We start from the raw sequence: 20,502 nt of genomic DNA, 5'->3' as shown, positions 1-20,502 counted from the left end.
TTGTCCAGGCTGAAGTGTCTTCCTCTCACTATTCTCAGAGTGGCTTTGGACATGACCAGCAGCCTTCCGTGGGCCAAGCGCTGGACCAGGGAATCTAAAGAATAGCAATGCTTTAATAATAACAATACAAATTTTAGCTTTATCAACCAAAGAAGACATATAGTAGGTGGAATAAGAATAAGACACCTTTCCATTTGGATTACTTTTTTGATCTTTTTGATTTTTGAGGGTTTTGGGGGGCAAGAAGCTTTGACGTCAAGAAGACTGGAGTGAAGATAACCAAAATGAAACCAAGAATCTTACTTACCTACCTGGCAGCTTTATTCTGTTTGAGTAAGTACAGTTTATCTTTTGAATTCAGTAGCTTGACTTGAGAGTGCTGGATGAGAACTGGGGGAACTTTGCCAAGTCAGCAAAGCACAGGATGCTGCTGCAGCTCCTGCTGTTCTGCACCTGCTTTGACTTTGACTTTTAGTAAACTGGAACTTAAATCTTGGCACCTAAGTTATTAATCATCCAGTTTATATACAGAACAACAGCTTGCTTGTTGAAGACCCAGTTATTCCCTAAAACCTGTCATGAAGTTTAACAAGGATTATGTTCTACCAGCATTAGTGTCTTGTCTCTATGTATTTTAAGGTATTAAAACTGTGAATTGGAGAAACAGACTTATTTCTCGTCTGTTCTCATTTGCTAATCCAGGTATTACCAACAAGGTCTGAAAGATCAATTCCACTCAGACCAAATGACTGGAAGGTCTTGTCAATGTCTACATGGATGTGAATTGATTTTCACTGATCCTCTGCACAAATATGCACAATATCAAATGACTGTAAATGTCTTGATATATATATTGTGGATCTGATAAACTTATTACAACATTCTCTGGATCTTTCACAAACTTTATTTTTCCAGCATTGTGTCAAACGACCATTTTCAAAGTCAAAAATGAATCTCCAACATAATTCATGTACAGTACTGTGCTGAATAAACATAAAAAAACACCTTATAGTCCATTGAAAGTTCTTCTAGCCTTAACACCACCATATAAATTCTCAGGCCACTGTGCCACTTTCATCCCATCAAAACAGTGTAAGTAGGAGGCTACTGAATGGACATCTATGTGGGGGTGGGGGTTCTCCAAATAATATACATGGTTGATAAGGTTGAATTATTGATCAGTGAATCAACATTATCATATCATATCATCATAAACTCATATTTCCAAACATTTTAAAAAAGAGCATTTCAAACAGAATTGAAAATCTGAGGGTCATTTTATCCTAGTTTTCAAGTTGTTTCCAGCTATACTCATCACATGATAAACCTCCAAAACCACCTCAGAAGTTATAGATGGCAACCACAAATTTTTATGAGGAAGAAAACCAGAGAAGCTTTGCATGAGGGGGCAAGCAGTGCAGACAGTGTGGGAGGCTCCGTCTTGAGTTCAGGCCACAGTGAGGGGTTAGAGTCAGTGACCTCTGACCTTTAGGGGAGGGGGTAGGGCTCTGGTTGTCCTGATCAGTGGTGCAGTCTATGGAGGTGGGACTATGGACACAATAGGTCCCCCCACGTCCTCAGTCTTTAGTGACCTGACCCTCACACCCTCATCTCCATAAGACTACCCCCAGTCTGCGCTCAGATTGAGACCTTATTAAAGATATGTGTGTAGAGGGTAATCCCCCTACAGCTGCCCATGACCGTGTCCTCGACAACCCCCTCCTGTCAGGGCTCCTCACTCTGTCACACACACACACACACACACACGGTGTCCATGGTGGAGTAGGCCAGCAGAAACACCCCTTGGTTTAATTCACAGTGGGGACACAAAGGGCCTGCGGTGGACAGCATTCCCTGCAGTGTGGCAGAAAAAAGGCTAACATCTCTATCTGTGGAGAGTTTAGGCTAATGCTAACAGGATTTGAACAATGTAAGCATGTAAACAATCATGTGGTTGATAGGACTTTCTGTATAGGGCTGACTGTATGAGGTGTTAACAAGTGCACACTACCTTGTGGACTTTAATGCACATATTTTATGATCATGTATAAAACTGGTTTATTGAATGCTTTGTAAAATCTACTTCCACTCAGGTAGAACCTTAGAATTCTAATGTCTCTTTCTCCATAACTAACACTGAGTTGCCTTTGAGCACAAACATCCAAAGTGCTTCAGTGCAGCCGCTGAGCTGGCTGTAGAAACATTACAGAGCAGCTCTTAGTGACTGACCAACCAGGATGAATATGTGCTCAAAATGTATCCAAAGCTGGTCAGCAGCTAACCCAGTAATCACTGTAAGAGCATGAACAGCAAACATTTCAGAATAAGTGCTGGTTAGAAAGTTTTATTTTGCTTTGTAAACAGTTTGACCAGCAGGACACCAGTATATAACCAGATCATCTTAGAAATGATAACATCTTAGACCAGTGGTTCCCAACTTTGTTGACTTGTGACCACATAAAATAAAGCAAAGACTACCTGGGGCCCCTCACACATGTTGCATTGTAATGAAAGAGGAGATAACATGCAGTAATCCACAAAAATAAGGCAAAAAATAGAGGAAATCTTGAAAGAAAAACTATTTTGTTTGTCAGAAATGATTTTTTTTCTGTTGTCCTATTCTGTCCTATCATCTCGCAACCGCTTAGATTAATCCATGGACCCCTTATGGGGGTCCCGGCCCAACCATTCTCTTGGACCATCAAAGAGCAGCTTTTTCAACCATCATCAGCTGGTTTGAGATGGATATTTCAGCAGACTGTGGTTGCACTGGCAGCTGCCTTTGACTGACAGAATGAATATGTGAAACATGGTGCTGCTGGAGAAGAGCATCGAGCTCATGTCTGGAAATGTTGTGGTGTTTTGGTGACAATTGTCTCTGATTTTGCACTGAGAAAAGATGTCTGAGTCTGAGGAGCAGGCCTGCTCTCAGTGCAGTGCTGCACACAGCAGCTGATATGTTTATAAAGTGCCCATGAGCATCACCAGTCTCAGTTTTGAAGACATGGTTACTTTATCCTCCAGGCTAAGGCTGCTTGCATTTCAGCCTTTGCTGTCAAACATTCTTTCTTTCAGTTCATCTCCCACAGCCACGTGTCATCACACTTTCATTTGGAAATATTTGCAGACAAATTCACTTTTCAACAAAAGCTTAATGTTGTAGAACAAATAATGAAGGCGATTTTCTGAGAATAAACAGAAGAAGTTAGCAAGGGCAGCAGTGGCCACCATGACTGAACAGAGAAAAATGTTGCACCTCCAGACAGCCAAACTATATTAACAACACATCCAAGAAAAAGAACAGCACAGCCTTGACCAACACAGCAATCCCCACCAAAAAAAACAACAATAAGCACTGAGCACTAAAAGACTGAGAACAAAATAAAAGAATAAAATCCAGTTCTTTAATAGAATTGGATATAAGTTTAATATATCTAAATTGCATGTGGGCAGATAGGGGGACTTTCAGCACAGCAGCTACTTGATACTATGTATCCTAATTTCCATGTAATCTGGAAGTCATTTTGAATTTTAATTGGTAAATTAATTGGTCCCATCTAATTCACAGCAATGGTATGGCAGCCTTTAACTTATAGTTACTTCTTCTACATCTACTATTGTCCCATTATGTGACAGTCACATTTGTCCAGTAGTACTTCCTCCAATGTTGCAGAAGCACAGTAAAGAGTCTGTGAGCGGTTAGATTTACAGCCTCACCTGGCTGTTTACCCCTCTAATCTGAGTGTCTTATTAGCTTGTGTTTTGTGTGGACTGAATGTCCTTCCAGGTTTTTTTGTAGTGGGGTGGTGGGGGGGCATTTTATGCCTTTTTTATAGGGACAGTTCAAAGATGACAGGAAATGAAAAGAGAGAGAAATAGGGGCAACATGAAACAAAGGTCCACTGCCAGATTCGAACCACGGATGTTGCAGTTATGTGGCCTGCATCTTAACCAGTAATGTTACTGGGTTGTGCCCTGCCAGGCTTTTGTTGTTGTTGTTGTTGTTTAATGAGATTTCCCTAATAAGAGTTGCTGCCCCACTCTGTGAGCTGACACCTCACTGATTAAAACTGCAGGACAAACAAAGAGGCCTCTTTTCCATCACATTATTGCTTATTGATCCACAAGGCTGTGGGGCTCCCTGTTTTTGGACAGGCTTCTTAAATCTGCACTGACCATTAGAAATAAAGCCCCAAATGCAGATGGGACTTACTGGGCCCCAGGGCCCATGAGGCCAATATCAGTTTATGCATAGGTAAGCATCTTATCAATAGGTCAGGAAACTGAGAGACGTTGCCATATAAAGAACAACACACTAACCCTTATATCACTGTTTTGTTCAAAAAAATAGGCTTTCACTCATCATATTTTATTCAGGTTATTTACAAAGTGAAGTGAGAACATGTTGAACAAGGCTGGGAAGCACCATCTTGTTTAATGGTTGATCAGATAATTCCTGATCAAAGTTTGGCTTCTAAAATGACAAAAAAGAAAACGGGTTTATATTTCTCAAAGTAAGGCATCTAAATAGGATTGTTTTGGTATCAGTACCAAAACTCAGGTGTCATATTGCCAGTACAGTAGTATGCAAAGACTTGCAAAAACTGAATTGAATTACTACTTTTGACCACTCTGAGCTTAAAGATATAACAGAAAGCGTTGTCAGAAAATTTTGCCTGTTATCTGTTAAAACTGCACTCTGAGTTTTATCTCTGTTCATTTCTGAGATAAACATTGAACTTGGCATAAGACACCCAGTAAATGACCATCAGTTGGCTTAAACAAAAGACCCAGGCAGACCCCCCACAGCATCTACAATAGCATGTTAAAGTAACACAGTGGAAAGAGCTTTCCGCCTCTTAGCAAGGAGAGTTTAACTCCCATTAGGAGGACAAAGAAGAAAGCCCCGGGGCGATGGGTTTCATGCCTGCCCAGTCATTCCATTCTTCCAGCCCAGACCTTCAACTGCACATTCACTGTTTAAGCTGCTCCCCTTTCTGAAACAGAGAGGAAGAAGTCAGGGAACGCAAAGAAGGCCAATATTGGTACATAATATTTACCACACATGCTGCAATGTTTAATGTGCTCTGATTTGCTAATGTTTAAGTCAATTATCAAATATTTGTTTATTATGTCTGCAGATTTGTGAATCCATAAAATAAGCTCCAGGATAACCCTTACAGCTTAAACTTTATTCCCAACCCTAACATTTCTCAGTTTCATTCTACTTCTCATTCCGAGCTGAAATCCATGCAGCCCCCCAACGCTGCCTTTCAATCTGAAATGTCTAAAGGGGAGAGTGGAGAAAGGAAAAGACACTGATGAAAGGATTTGTGTATGCGTACCTTATCCCTGCTGCCTTATCCCAGGATTTGTGAATGCTTCTCTTTCTCTGTCCCTTTTTTATGAGGGGGTGGACAGAAATCTGTGAAGTTCAGGGGCAACAGTCTGCTAAACAATAGCAGTGGAGGGCTGGGGAGCTGCAGGAGTACCTCTGGATGGACACAAGCTGCCCCCCACCCTCATCTACACATCCATCCTCCTCGCCTCTGACTCTCTCATGACCCCTGAGGGGCTCGGGGTTACAGGCACAGGGTGCTAGTGTGGGGGTTGCTGGACAACCCCCTCCCTTAAAAAAATCTCATTATGGTCCTACCACTATATTGAAAACGGTCCAATCTTGAATGCTATGCACTTAATCATACCCCATGCAGATTCAGCTTGTTGGAACTTGCACAGGGTATATTTAAGTCTTGCAGTCTGGAGTTGCCTTAAAGGTTGTTGTCTAACATCCTTTAGTCTCGACACTGTTATAACAGGTAATCACCCCTCATCCACCTTGATGCTCAGTCTCTCTGGATTTGAAGCTTCAATCTGGAAACAAGGCAAGGGATTGATTCTATGCCAATGCCAGTGTGTGAAGGCACAAATCTCAGAGGTTAGCTCAAAAGCACTATTGAGTAACAGCTTATTTGATTCACCTTTACAATGTAATACAATCCAATACAACAGCTCTGCAACAAATACTACCTTTATGAAACTTATCTTTTTTACTTTTTGTTGACAGTGGTGTTGATTCAACATTGTCCTTTCTGAAGCTGTGCTTTGAAACATGTTTCTAATATTTTGTCCACCCAACCCTAAAAAAAACACTTCACTGATACAATGTCAACAAGAACAACATTATAAGTACCACAAAGATAGGATTTATTGCACTACTGTTGTATTGGAGTACATTAGATTGTTGGTATCCCTAATTATAAACTGGTAACTCAGAACATATTATAGCTCTCTAGTGACAGGGTTTAGCTTTACCACCCATACCAAACCGTAGGATAGTATATGATCATATAACCCCCTGGCCCTCCTATATAGACGCTCTTAGCACACAAGCCTTTAGATTTTTATTCCAACCAAACACTGCAGCAACACAGATCAGTTTGTTTTTCCTAGATGAGGATGTGTAATGAAAACATACAATGGAATATGGCTGAGAAAAATTGTTGTTCCCATTAGTCACTCAGATACAAAATGATGGGAAATTAGGGTCCAGGTTGAAAAGTATCGCAGTTTCCCTTTAAGTTACAATACTTTGCGCTACATTGCCTTATGACACCTTAAGTTACCTTAATTACCTTAGGTAGCATTACTTTACCTTACTTTGCCTGTACACTACCCAACTTTAGCTTACGTTGCAGTATTTTTCACTGGTATTAGGTCTTAGTTAAGACTTGGCATTCATCTAAAAGAATGTTTTATAATGGATATACTGTATAGCAGTCATTAGAAGTCAAAGAGGTCAAAACTCCAGCAACACTTGTAGTATAAAGAACAACTCTATTGTTTGACCAAACAATAAAGTTGTTTTAAATACTACAAGTGTTGCTAGAGTTTTGACCTCTTTGACTTCTTTCCCTTCTCTGTACACCTTGGAAGTAGGTGAAGTTGTGCCAGAAACCCCTACTCTGCATCTATAGCAGTCATTAGAAGTTAATATATAGACAGTGTGATGCTGATTATCAAGTAGAAACCTGGTGCTGAAATGTGGTGTCTAACTGCATTTGTGATCTATGAACCAATAACCTCAAAGAGTCTTGCTATGACATAACCTTCTTTATGTACACCTCACTCACCATAACTGCTACTCAGCCTCTCTCCATAACACTCATACACTCTCCTGCATCAGAGATTAACACTGGCGCTTTAGGCCTTGCAGGTTGCAGCGCCATGTGTTCAATAACCGTGGCCACAGAATGCAATGCAAGTCCCCCCATGGGAGCCCTGAATTTCATCACCATCCCTGAGGGATGAGAGGCTCGGGGGGGGGGGGGGGGGGGGGGGAGGTTGCAGGGCTCTATCAGTCCATCCAGGCACAGCTGACCAGTAGACCCACAATCCTCTCTGCTGGCTACATCTGCTGGATGGGAAATCTACCATTAGAAGGGGGGCAGATGCTCATTAATTGATATGATACATCAGTAAAGCCAATGGCAGAGATCACAAGGAGGGGGGAACAGCTCTGCTGTATCTGCAGGCTGTGGGTAAACTCTATGGCTGTATTTTATAAGTGACAAACTATAATCTGATGGCCTGCGATAAAACCTCAGAGCCAGCCACTTCATCAGTTACTTTGTCAAAGAGTCATCAACATGCTCACATCCAAAAAAGTTGACAGAATCTTCCACAGAAATCAAGTATGCTGAACATAACTGCTGTGGAGGATATTTTATCCATATTCACTGGCATGTGCAGATGTAGGGCAAGGTGGAGAGTGATGACATTTTTAAAGGGCCAGTTGAAGTGCCTGCAGGATAACAGTTTGGGGTAAGCCATTTATTAGGAACATAACAAAAAATAGAATAAAATTAATGTATAAATGTGCACTGATGAGAATGTTCAACACAGGCCACCACAGGCCACCACAGGCAAACAGTATTAAGTGGCCTTCACGGTGGAAATTAACTTCACTGGGAAATACTCAGGATGACTGAAACTTTTCCAAAGTCAAGTTCAGCTGCAAGCTGCTGTGTGTGGGATGTGATGTGTGATGGTGTCTGGACAACAATAAAGGCTATGGTACAGCTCACAACTGAGTTGAGGGGATGGGTAAATTTGGTTGAACAGATGCAAGACTCCATAGTGACATTGATAAGGCATAGTGCAGGTTCAAGTCCAGACTGCCATTATTATGGTTTCACAGCTGGGAATGAGACAGCGGCTATTCCAAGGGTTCAAGGCTCTTTGCATATGAGGGCATTAACACCAAAAATGGCTGAAAGAAAATGGGGAAGGTCACAGAGGAGAGGGGACAAGGGTGAGGTGGAGAGATCTGGTGGCATGGGAAAGTCACCTCAGAGATGGATCTGAAAGGACGAGAAGGGACGGGAGGGGTGGAGGGGATGCATAAGAAGGGGCAGATGGTGCAATTGGGTGCATGGTGGCTGTTGGGAGTTTTTACAGAGGTTACTGGGGGTTGGGTGCAAATAAGCATAGTCACAACACTATTGTTACAATTGGTCCCTGGTTCTATACAGGCTCTCCTAACTTGACCCCAGCAACCCTTGCCAGTGTTCTCCTCCCCAGCTCTAGTATTGTTGTTGCCCTCTCTGGCTGGATGGCTTGCTGGCATTCATCACCATTGTGGGCCGTCTTCAGTAAAAGCGTTATAGGCCACAAAACCAAATGCACCATCAAACAAATGAGATGGTTTTTGGTGTTGAGTGAAGTTTTGTGGGTGAGCCGGGTAGGGTTCCCTGAGGCTTGGCGTCAGACAAAGAAGTCTCCCCCTGTGCTGTTGTCCTTGGAACCATGGAATGTTTGTGGGTTTGAGATGAAAAATAGATTGAATTTTATATGATCCACCATCATTTTCCCATGTCTTTATACAAAACACTCCTGCAGTTCAAGGTTGCTTTCCCACATACAAGTCATTCCATGTTAATGCAAGAACTTCTCATGGTTTCATATGACTATTCTTTTGGATTTGTTGAATTTGTTATTTTGGAAGCTGGGCTGTGCAGTCCAGGTTTATTAGCAGCAAAGAGCCAATGAACTAATGAACTAGCCAATGAATGTATTGCTGCAGGTCTCAGGTCTGTGTATTAGTATATCAGTCTAATATTAGACTGTTCTTACGTCCCTTTCAGTTCAGGTCTCTTTTTAAAAAACACAAAATGTATTCATCGACTGAGGCTAGGTTTTCCATGGGTCAATTTCAATTGCAGAGGTCATAACTGCAGCAACACTTGTGGTACACAGAACAATGTTATAGTTTTTCTTCATAACAATAAAACTGCCCTTTGTGCTGCTATGGAGTGCTTTCTTTGTGTGACAGATAGTTCAAACGTTCTGACTGATCTCAAAATTTACCTAGTAGTCCATTTCTTTCCATCGTTTTCCTCCAGTTCCTCTCCCTTTTCCTCTTGTCGCTCACTGTTCAATTACAGTCATACTTTGGAATAAACATGAGTGTTCACTGTATCTGTATGCATCCACTTGCATCTTTCCACTGACCCTAAATGCAGCCGTGCACCCTCTAAAATGTATGTTGTATTCAGTCTGAAGTCCTTTACAACCAATGTTTCTGAACTTTCCTGAAAATACTGAAAAAAATACAGAAACTCCTCTTAGTTCCAAATTGTAATTAAGTTCTCTGAGGGCCTGTTATATTTCAGACCCAGTACCTTTCCCAATATGATGACCAAAAAGGTTACAGATCTCTTTCTAAAATACATTTTGACTATAAAACACATTCACCATGAGTATTATTTTCTTGCTGTTTTGAAGAAGCATCATGATGCACGAGTCAGAGTTAGAGGTGTTCCTATCACAGAAATTTATTTCAATTTGTAGAGATACACACAGTATGTCTGGACCTTTATTGAGCCTCTTGTCAAGATGGTTTTATTGAGTTACATAAGCCTGATTACATTTTCTGAGTTTGAATATTCCTCTGGATTGTACCATGAGTTATAACTTTAAGCAAACCAGTAGTCATACAGCCTTTCTGATGAGCAGTTTTTCTCTCTTTTTGTCTCCAGGTGGCTGCCTGGCCTCAGAGCTGTCTTTCCTGCTGGAGCCCAGTGATGTGATTGCAGTGAGGGATCGCCCACTCATGCTGGACTGTCGGGTGCAGGGCGAAGAACCGATCATGGTTACGTGGCGTAAAAATGGCGTGCCTTTACCCACCAGTCCGCGGGTTCAGGTGTTGGCGAATGGCACGCTGTTCATCCAGAGCTTCCAGAAACGCAGAGAGGGGAGTGATGCGGATATGGGCGAGTACGACTGTGCCGCCCAGAATCGCTATGGCATGCTGGTCAGCCGCAAGGCCAAAGTCTATTTGGCATGTAAGTGTTTGACAGTGTAACACAACACAGAACTGTTGAAATCTATGTGTGCATGCTCTTCATAACAGTATAAACACTGATTGTCTTTTTCCCTAATGAGAAGAGCAAGTTTCTCACAGAACAAATGACTGCACTTCACTACCACAACATCACTCCCTACAGATACATTGATAAAATATGGAGATACAGAACTCATAATTAGTAGATTGATCTTAAATTTAAGATCATTTTGAGGTCATGAAGTGCAAAGTTTTGACCAGACACCAAAATCAAACATATGTTCTTATTTGGATTCTTCATATTCATTGTTCAGTTAACTGTTAAATTATATTTTCTGTAAATCAGAATTCCCTGTCACAGCCCTGTAATACTGATATACTTTAGTGTCCATAGTGTCAGCCAAATGCTGGTGGAGAAAACCCGAATTTATGACTTGAATAATCATTGGCATACAAGTCGTCAAATTGCTACAATAGCTACAACCCTGATTGTAATGATCTTGAAGGCCAGAAGCCCAGATAACTAGTTTACTTTAAAAAAAAAAGATAGCACAGGCTGTCATGACTGGTAAGATGAAATAGGGCAGACTAGTCTCCATTTTTTGGTTAGATTACAATCTTACAAGAGCATAAAGCTTTAAATTGGTTTTTCATTTAGAGTAACAGAACCGAAAAAGATTTTTTAATTTATTTGCAATCACAGTGGACTTTTACATCACATTTCCCAGATAGCAATTTAAGAAAAGAATTGTCCTTCTCTGTTTAATGTGGAATGATGGACAAAACTATAATAACAAAATCCAAATTCTAATAAAACATAATTACCTCAAAACTTTTAGTGTATATAATGAGCATTTGATGAAGCTGTTTATATGTCACAGATAATCACATAATAACGGACCCTCATGAAAGTGATTTAGAGGTGAAGACACACTCCAGCACTGCCCTCCTCACTTGAAGATAACAAACATCATTTCCTCAGGCATTTTAATATCCATATTATTGCATTACCCACAGGCTGTAATCCCAAACCTGCACAGGGAGCAGAGACCAGCCCACAGAAAGCCACCACATGTTGCCTTTCCTCTGTCAAAATATCCCATAGTCTCTGTTATAAATGATGCTTCACATGGTGAACACCTCTGCATCATACCTGGCAACCCAAACCCCCCTCAGACACTTTGATCCTTTGTGTTGTCACAGGGAACAGGCCCCTCACCAAAACATCCCAGCTTTTCATTATGGAAAACCCATCAATTATGCTGCATGTACAGTACTGCACATCGTACTGGACACACACACCTTCTACTCCCCACCCCCACTACTTCAGCCATACCAATAAAACCAGGGGTTTATGTGTAATCCAGGAGAATTATGGCTATCTTGAGGTGGTCTTACTTCAATGCAATGAGTTGCCATGGTGATGCTCTCTCATTTGATTAGCAAACCCCTCCTCTATTGTATACCCTTATTGATTATGGCCACCAGGTTATAAGGAATGTATGTGTGTGTGTGTGTGTGTGTGTGTGTGTGTGTGTGTGTGTGTACATGAATGAGTGGATGTCTTTGAAGTGGCAATACTAATTTAGGCTATTCCGAACCCTCAGTAGGACTTATGCCACATTTAACTTTTGAATACAGGACAAAGTATGATTAAACTGTCATGAATACTGTCATTATACTGTAAGACATACAAAGTAAGACGAAGGCTACATATAATTATGAAACAGATTGTAAATCAGATCTGTTTATAGTCTATACTACACTGACCAGCAGCTAATGTACAAAAAGTTTAAATAAAATGCAACAACTCACATGGTAATATTACCTGATGAGTTATATGCTACTCTCTAATTTGCTGAGCCCCTCCGGAGTCACATGGTAGAAATAAAAATATGTGAAAATCCATGTGCACAGATTGCTAAATGAGCACACCGACTACTAAACTGATTTCTGATTGTCACTTTGTGTTTCAAGTTTTTGCTCTCTGACAATGAAAACAGCTATTTGACAACTTGTATGCCAATGATTATTCAAGTCATAAATTCGGGTTTTCTCCACCAGCATTTGGCTGACACTATGGACACTAAAGTATATCAGTATTACAGGGCTGTGACAGGGAATTCTGATTTACAGAAAATATAATTTAACAGTTAACTGAACAATGAATATGAAGAATCCAAATAAGAACATATGTTTGATTTTGTTTTGTGAAGTGTTTTTACAACTTAGCCAGCTATACTATCCAAACAGTTTATATTAAAGTGATACTCCATCACAAGACACAGATTTTAAAAGAATGGTCATAATCTGTGTAGCAGAGGCTGAGAGATCCTGAATCTCTTGTATGGGTCAAGCTCCTAAACATTGCATCCTACATTTCCCATAATGCAACCAAAAGCAGCTTTTCATCAGACTCTCTCACTTTCAAACTCCACACCTCCAGTTTGTAACACAGGTGTTCTGTAATAAATTTGTACTCAAGGTGAGATAATCCTGATGACATCACTGTGACATCATCAGGGTTATTTCCTCAGACTTGACAAAACTCTTTCAGAGACACAGAAGACATAATACAACTGTTCAGTCCCCCCTCCTTGTTTCAAATTCATATCCATATCCAGCATTTTTCTGATGAAGGCTGAGCATTGTGTGGTTTCCTCCTCAGCTCTTCCTAAGTTCCATACACACCCAGTGTCCATGTCGGTGGATGAGGGAAGTGTTGCTCGCTTCCAGTGTCAGATCAATGGAGTCCCTGAGGCCAACATCACCTGGGAGAAAGACAGAGTACCACTTAGCACCAATGACAACAGGTAACACCATACACACATACACTAGAGTGTAGTACAATTAACTTAGACTGCACACAGTCTACACAAATATATATTCAATTTATGTCTATATTTCATCAATCCACTTCTTTCCAAATTTATGATGTAAGAGCATTCTTTTGATTTTGATGTGTTTTTGATGTACAGAGGTTTCCTCTGGTTAACTTGTATCATACATTACAAAAAGTGACATTTTCTACTATGGATTGATATTTTCCTCTAGTTAGTACTGAAATGCCGCCACAATTATTTCATGTTTTTGTCAAAATATTATTTTTAAGCCTACATGGGGTGAGCATTTGATAAGATTAGTACACTAAGTTATACTATTTGTTATCTGTAGAAAACAAACTGTAATCACTGTATAGTTTATATTTGCAAACTTTCTGTCTTAATTTTCACATAAACCAGATAAGAGTTTTTGTCATGCCTAAAGTCACTGCCTGTGATGCTCAGTGCCTCACCTGCACCCTGCCCTCCCCTCCATGTCCAGGTACACTCTCCTGCCAATGGGGATCCTCCAGGTGACAGGTGTGAGGCAGGTGGATGCAGGAGTTTTCCGCTGTGTCGCCACCAATATCGCCAACACTCGCTACAGCCACGAGGCTGTGCTCAACGTCACCGGTAGGTAGATGCATGTAACATACAATATAGTTGAGAAACCTCTGGGAATGAACAAAAGTTAGCAGCTCTGTTCCCTCTGGGACTAGCTAGCATCTATCATCTAGCATTATACATGCCTGTATGCAAGAATATATGGACTGTGTCCGTGTACTTTTAGAAGTAATTTGCCACAGTACTGTTCCTGTACAACAGTCCACTTAACTACAGCAGCTGCCCAGTTCCTCAAAACATCCATATTCACTCTTCCTTCATCCTTCCAGGTGGAGCTTCCAGAATCTACAAGGAGCCAGCCATCCTGTCAGGACCCCAGAATTTGACCATCACTGTCCATCAGACAGCAATCTTAGAGTGCATCGCCACAGGAAACCCAAGACCCATTGTTTCCTGGAGCAGGCTAGGTACCACTGGAACCTTCTAATAGAATGCATATGATAGGAAAGTCTTAAGCTTACATCCTCATAAAACTTTTATTTCACAACTTATGTGTGTCTCTGTTTTCTCTCCATCAGACGGCCGCTCCATTGGGGTGGAGGGTATCCAGGTTCTTGGGACGGGGAACCTGATGATCTCAGATGTGTCTCTGCAGCACTCAGGTGTATATGTGTGTGCTGCCAACCGGCCCGGCACCAGGATGAGACGTACTGCGCTCGGCAGACTTGTGGTACAAGGTCAGTACAAACTACTGCTGAGGTTTCCATGAGCAACGCACCTTGCTCTCTACTGGCCCAGAGATCCTCAGTGTTGTCCTCAGTGTTGTTCACTGATTTTTGTATTGATCACCTCCAAAGACAACCATTAGGTCAACAACTGTTAATAATTATATTTCATTCATGAAACATTACAGGAACAATCCAAAAGGTTTCAAATACGCTTCTTTGCTATCAAATCTACATCAGACAAGAAGATCATCATAGGTTTGATGATTTAGATTTAAGTCATTGCCTAAAAACAACAATACTGAGACAGAGAGATAACAGAATTAGCCATAAAAAAACCCACCATGTGAGCAAATGAAGAATATAAACCTGTCTTCAGGTCGTTAAAACTTCAAATTCCACAAACACTGTGTCCTCAATGCTAGCTATAGCTGAGTACAGAGAAAGATGTAATTTGTCATTTGTTTCGTCTGGTTGAAAAATACTCTTTCCAAGAACATCAAGGTTGTTATTGCTGCAGTTTACTGTCCACCATTTTGTTTGAGTGCCTTCAAATCCCACAATGCAATGCATCACATTTTATAGATCAGAAAATTACATGTGTGACACAGTGATGATGATCCATAGGTGTCTGATTTACTGCTCACTGTAGAGTCAACTACTGAGTGTCTGTTATGTAGGAAATAGTGGATGAGTGAATGAAGAAGTGGTCTCAGCTTAAAGCTGTCTAGCGTACATTGTTATGTTCTTTGGGTGCTAGTGAAGTTATTTACCAATAGCCTGCAACCAAAGTCACCTGGTCTTTGTTCAAATTTACAAGTACTCAAACTTGACAAAAACACTATTAAAATGTTGTATGCATTCACTGCACCCAGCATCTCTTACTATGTTGCTGTTCAAGACTTGGATGTGAGCAAATCACTGAGATTGGAACAAAGCTAGGCAGTTTCTACCTGCAGTATTTGTGCTCAGTGAGGCTAAAATGTCCAATCATAGACCTGTCTCTGTACTGGACACACAGAGATGAAACTGATACCATATTCTCATCTGAGTCTGGGCGAGACAGACAAACTTCCCAAATGTTGGACTGCTCCTTTAATATAAAAATACAGTGCAGTTCATGGTGGCAGGGAAGGGAGGGTTGTATGAAGATACACAAACCACTTTAAATTACATATAAACATACAATAATTGTCATACAATTGGCATACTGTTGTGATTCTGTAAACTGACCAACTGAACAGATTCATCTTCTCCAGCAAACATGCAGCCATTGTTGTAGCCTTTGTTTAATGACTTAAAAATGGCCAGTTCTTCATTAGACTTCCATGTCTGTGTGTGTGTGTGTGTGTGTGTGTGTGTGTGTGTGTGTGTGTGTGTGTGTGTGTGTGTGTGTGTGCACTTGACCATATTAACTGTGCAGTGGCAGTGAGGGGAGGGGAGGGAAAGGGTCAATAGCAAAGCTCCACCCTTTCTTCTCACCTTTGCCCCTAGCTGTTTAGTGGGGGTGGAGGCTGGGAGCTTGGGCCTGCTGTATGGTGTATGGTGACACTATTGGTGTGAGACCCTCCCTTCCTCCACCACGCACACACACACACACACACACGCACACACCCCTCCCAGTTCCTTTCTAACAATTAAGCACTGACACCAGTGTCCAGCTGGGTGTGTGTGTGTGTGTGTGTGTGTCCGGGGAATGAGGGGGGTGGAGGGCCCTCAATGACGTGGACTCATCCATCACCCTGCACATGTCCATACACTCAGCCCACTCATATTTCTCACTGTCATTAGCTTTGTTTTAATTGGCTGTCTTGAGGCCAGATCATTAGCAGCAGAGTGTTAGAGGGCAGCACAAGGGGACAAGACACAAACATGGAGAGCGTTTAAGTGTTCAATTCTAACTAGCAGTCTGTGTCTGGTTTCTCTGCACAGGTTGCATGTTCCAATACTCTATAATACGAATATAATATATTATATAAAATAGTTAAAATTAGCTCCAATTTGATACAACACCAAAATGCTGCTCACATGTTAATGTATTAATACTAATAAACCACTGATGTGCTAGAAAAATGTTGTTGAAATGTGTGGTGGCACTCTGTCAGCCTGTACACCTGCAACAAAGGATGTGACTGTGTTCAAATCCCAGTCAGAGATAAGACATTTTAACAATTCATAGACAATGTTATTGTTTCTGCATGATTTAGTCCATTTATTACAACTGACAGACTGTATACCTCACATTACTGCTGCCATTAAGCATGTAACAGTATTTAAAATATGTTACACTTTTTTTTTTTCATTTAAATTCATTTCATTATAGTGTGAAAATCAACTAGCAGAGACTTGAAACTTGCTTTACTGAGGTATGAAAGTTACATTAAAATTGGTTGGTGCTGCATTTGAAGTGAAACGTTATGCCTTTCTCTCTGGAAAATGGTAAGATATAATGTAAGCTAGGTAATGATTTATATTAAATGGGCAAAAACATGCAAATCCCCAAATTTCTTCCCAGCTGACTGATGTTCACTCAGCTGTTTTCTGTGTTGAGTTTCAGAACATTAACAGTGAGCTGAGAGGACATGCTGGAATCAATTGTTATTGTAGGGTACTGTAATGAAATCATTGAGTGTACCTTTAAAAAATGAATTGTATGTATTTTGAATTAGTGATTGAGAAAATTATAGTATATACGTTATCTTCTACATTTATAACTTCAAGCAATGTATTTAGAATGTAAAGCAAAAGAAAGAGCTGAAGCATATTTCATTGGATTTCTTCTAATCTCAGTGACCTAAATCTATATTCATATAATTCAGCTCTTTATCCATCCATCCCTCTGTTCCTGTTCTGTCCAACTCTTTGACCGGATCAATCAATATTTCCCCCTGTCAGTCTCTCTTTGGTGTAGAGGAGGGGAGAAGGGGCTGATCTCTAATATATTCATTAATTTATTGATCTATTTTCTCTCTTTTTGGGTTGAGAGAGAACAAAGAGCTTTAAGCTTTGGTCATTTGTTAACATAATCACCCACAATGTGGCTTTGAGAGCTTCAGTTGTGTTTTAGAAGTTGAATCTTCTACCATGCATTTGTTTTCAGACAATCCTACAATTCCCTGGGCCATATTAGAAAATGCCACTACATCTCCATTACCCCTAAAGCTCTATCTGTATTCTGATACATCGAAAAACTTGCTAAAAGATACCCATAACCCATTTGTCAGGAATACTGTAAGAGTCTGGTACAAAATGCAAGCATGTACCAGGTTTTACACCAATATGGGAACACTGTAGATTTTCTCCAGGCAGAGGTGACACAGGCTTTAGATTTTGGGCAGAGAGAGGGATTAGCAAAGTTATGGATATGTATAATGGCAATGACATACTTTATAATTTTGATGATTTGCAAAGAATTTACCCTTCAAAAGACTTTCAAAACACACTCACCCCCCTTGTAGCCTTTTCAAGGCTAGACAGGAGTGTGTGTGTTTGTGTAGACCTTTATAAGTGTATCTGTTGCGTTAAGAATGAAAAACCCAATATATATATTCAAAAGTAGAACCTTCCTCATTTACTGCATTAGAGCGTAGAGTGTAGCAGGAGAGAGTTGAGATTATTTCCTGTGATAATGAGATCAGATGAAACTGGATCATTGTAGGAAATATAAATTCTTTAATAAGGAATGGTGTTACATTATGTCATCACTCATATGATGTGTCAAGTCACATACGGTATATGGGATAAATCTTCATGGGTTATAGCATTATTCTCACAAGTATAATTATCGCACAATATACTTCAGCTATCCAGCTGTTTGTGATTGGGAAGACTTTATGGGATCAAATAACGGTCAAGAAGATTTTGAACTTGTGAATGTGCAGAAAAAAAACTGTAGTTGAAGTAAAAAACTGTCTAAATAGAATTTGTGCACAGATACAGTGTATCAACAGTAAAGTTACCCAAAGACTCTGAAACAAATGAGCTGCTTCTGTCATCATCTGAGAACCAGTTCAAAACAGAGAACTGAGATCACTCTCCAATTTGTGCACAAATCTTTTTCTACACAGCCACAAACTTACATTTCACACAACATTAGTTTATTAAGCATGATATACAACAGAACATCATTCACAAGCTCAACTTTTTGAAAATTGGAGAATTTTTAAATTTGAAAATTTAAATTTTTAAAAAAAATCTGGTTTTGAACTACTTAGACAAAACTATACATTGAGAAGATATTACATTGGAAAATGTTTGATCTGTCTCCTTTCAAATCTGTTGAGACAGTCAAGTCTTCCATTCCTGTTGTCAAGGTTCAAATGTGCAACACTGTTGTGATGACTCACAGCGAAGGTGAAAGTTTTATTATCCAGCAAAGTCAAGTTCAGAGCAGATCAGTGATGCTGGCTGCTGTTTGTGTTTAGTGTGTGAAGGTTAACAGAGGTCTGAACTTTCACACAGTCTGTGTGTCAGCCTGTCTGTGTGTGTCTGTGTGTGTGTGTGTCCATGGTCATGGTCAGCAGGATGGGACAAAGAGGACAAGAGACAGAGAGACAAAGAGCAGAAGACGACTAGACGGTCAATGCAGGGTGCAGGAGGAGGGATGCGAGGGAAAGGGAAAGGGGAGTGAGGAATGACCTACAACCTCTAACCTGCAACCCCAGCTGGGGTCAGGGGTTAGAGGGGCATATGTCTGAGAAAACGGTTGAGGTGAGATAGGAGGCGGTGGAGTCAGGACAGACAGATAGGGAAGTGAAAGGAGAAAGGAGGTGTGGTCTCAGGGTTAATTAGGGACGGCTGGAAGATGGATAGCATCCCGGCGGAGGGGTGAGGGCGACCAGGGTGTCACCATGTGGAGGGACACAAAGGATGGCCAGCCATTTTGGAGAATGGTGCGTTAAATACAACCACCACCCCCTCCTCCTTCCTTTCCTCTACGTTTTTGTCCACATTTTCCTCTGAAAAAAGATGAGATGAGTTCTTTTATCATGCAGATCCCACTGAGGCCTTCAGTTCTCACATTTTATATGAACCCCAGCACCAAAAATCTTCCCAACACTAACCGGATTAAGTATCACACACAGAGCCACAAATGTGATGACAAAACCATACAATTATAAATCCATGCTGAATTATGTATCACCATTTACTGCAGGGTTTTCATTTATCTTTAATAGAATGTTCTGTTTATTCATGCATCAAAATAGATACTTAAACACCTCTTCCACCACTGGTTATTGAAATACTCATTCATGCTTTAAAATTTAGCATCAAAAATGTTTCATTAAAATCTGACCCAGCTTAAAAACAAGTCAACATTTTCTAAAACTAATAAAGTGAACAGACATTAGTTGTGTTACAGATACTTTGTAATACATGTACCTTGTAGTAATGAAGGACTATGAAATCTGGCAGTAATTACACCTACAGAGTCACAGTCAGCAGGTCAGCTGAACGTGTAAGCGTTCAATCCAACAAATATGATGAATAAACTCTACAATAATGAATATGTACTGTGTGTAAATAATATGTGTAAATAGACCATTTCAATAAAACCAATAACAATAAATAAAAGAGTCAGTACATACTACATGTATTGTCACAGTACATTGTTTCTATTTCCCTACATTTACAAATGACATAGTATATGTTTCTTGGTAACATTATAGCATATGATTAGGAAATGACAGGACAGGACCAATGGAATACTCTTTGCATGTTATTGCAGTAATATTTAGAACCTCTGGGGAGTGCTGGATTTAGGGTTAGGGTTAGTACTTTTTTAACATTTCGATACATCTACTATTCTTAGTTGTTCTTTAGTATAAAAAATGGACTCATCATGGGCTGGAAATATAATGTTTAGTTTTATAAAGAAAGAAACACAGTATGGCTCACTGATATGTAAATCTAGTCAAGTTCAGTGCCTGTCTGTGCGGAGGACAGATGTATGGAACCCCCCCCCCCCCCCCAAATCAGGCTGCAAACAAAAGGGACTGAACATAATAAGATGTATGAGTGGTGGTGAAACTCAAGGTCAACAGAA

General features: G+C 40.4%; 1 protein-coding gene across 1 annotated transcript in view; it reads left to right on the top strand.

The window, feature by feature from the left end:
- The first annotated feature begins 284 nt into the window (after positions 1–284).
- The window catches only part of si:ch211-57n23.4 (immunoglobulin superfamily DCC subclass member 3), a 31,847-nt gene continuing 11,629 nt past the window's right edge, over positions 285–20,502 (top strand). Inside the window, exons 1-6 of the mRNA XM_042435742.1 lie at positions 285–327; positions 10,041–10,346; positions 13,014–13,158; positions 13,670–13,800; positions 14,061–14,198; positions 14,310–14,468. Of these exons, the coding sequence (XP_042291676.1) occupies positions 285–327; positions 10,041–10,346; positions 13,014–13,158; positions 13,670–13,800; positions 14,061–14,198; positions 14,310–14,468 (922 nt within the window). The remainder of the gene's footprint in view (positions 328–10,040; positions 10,347–13,013; positions 13,159–13,669; positions 13,801–14,060; positions 14,199–14,309; positions 14,469–20,502) is intronic.

The sequence above is a fragment of the Thunnus maccoyii genome, chromosome 15 (genome assembly GCF_910596095.1).
Source record: "Thunnus maccoyii chromosome 15, fThuMac1.1, whole genome shotgun sequence".
NCBI classification, from domain to species: Eukaryota; Metazoa; Chordata; class Actinopteri; order Scombriformes; family Scombridae; genus Thunnus; species Thunnus maccoyii.
Note: the sequence above shows the minus strand (reverse complement) of the source record. Positions and strands in the feature narration are given on the sequence as shown.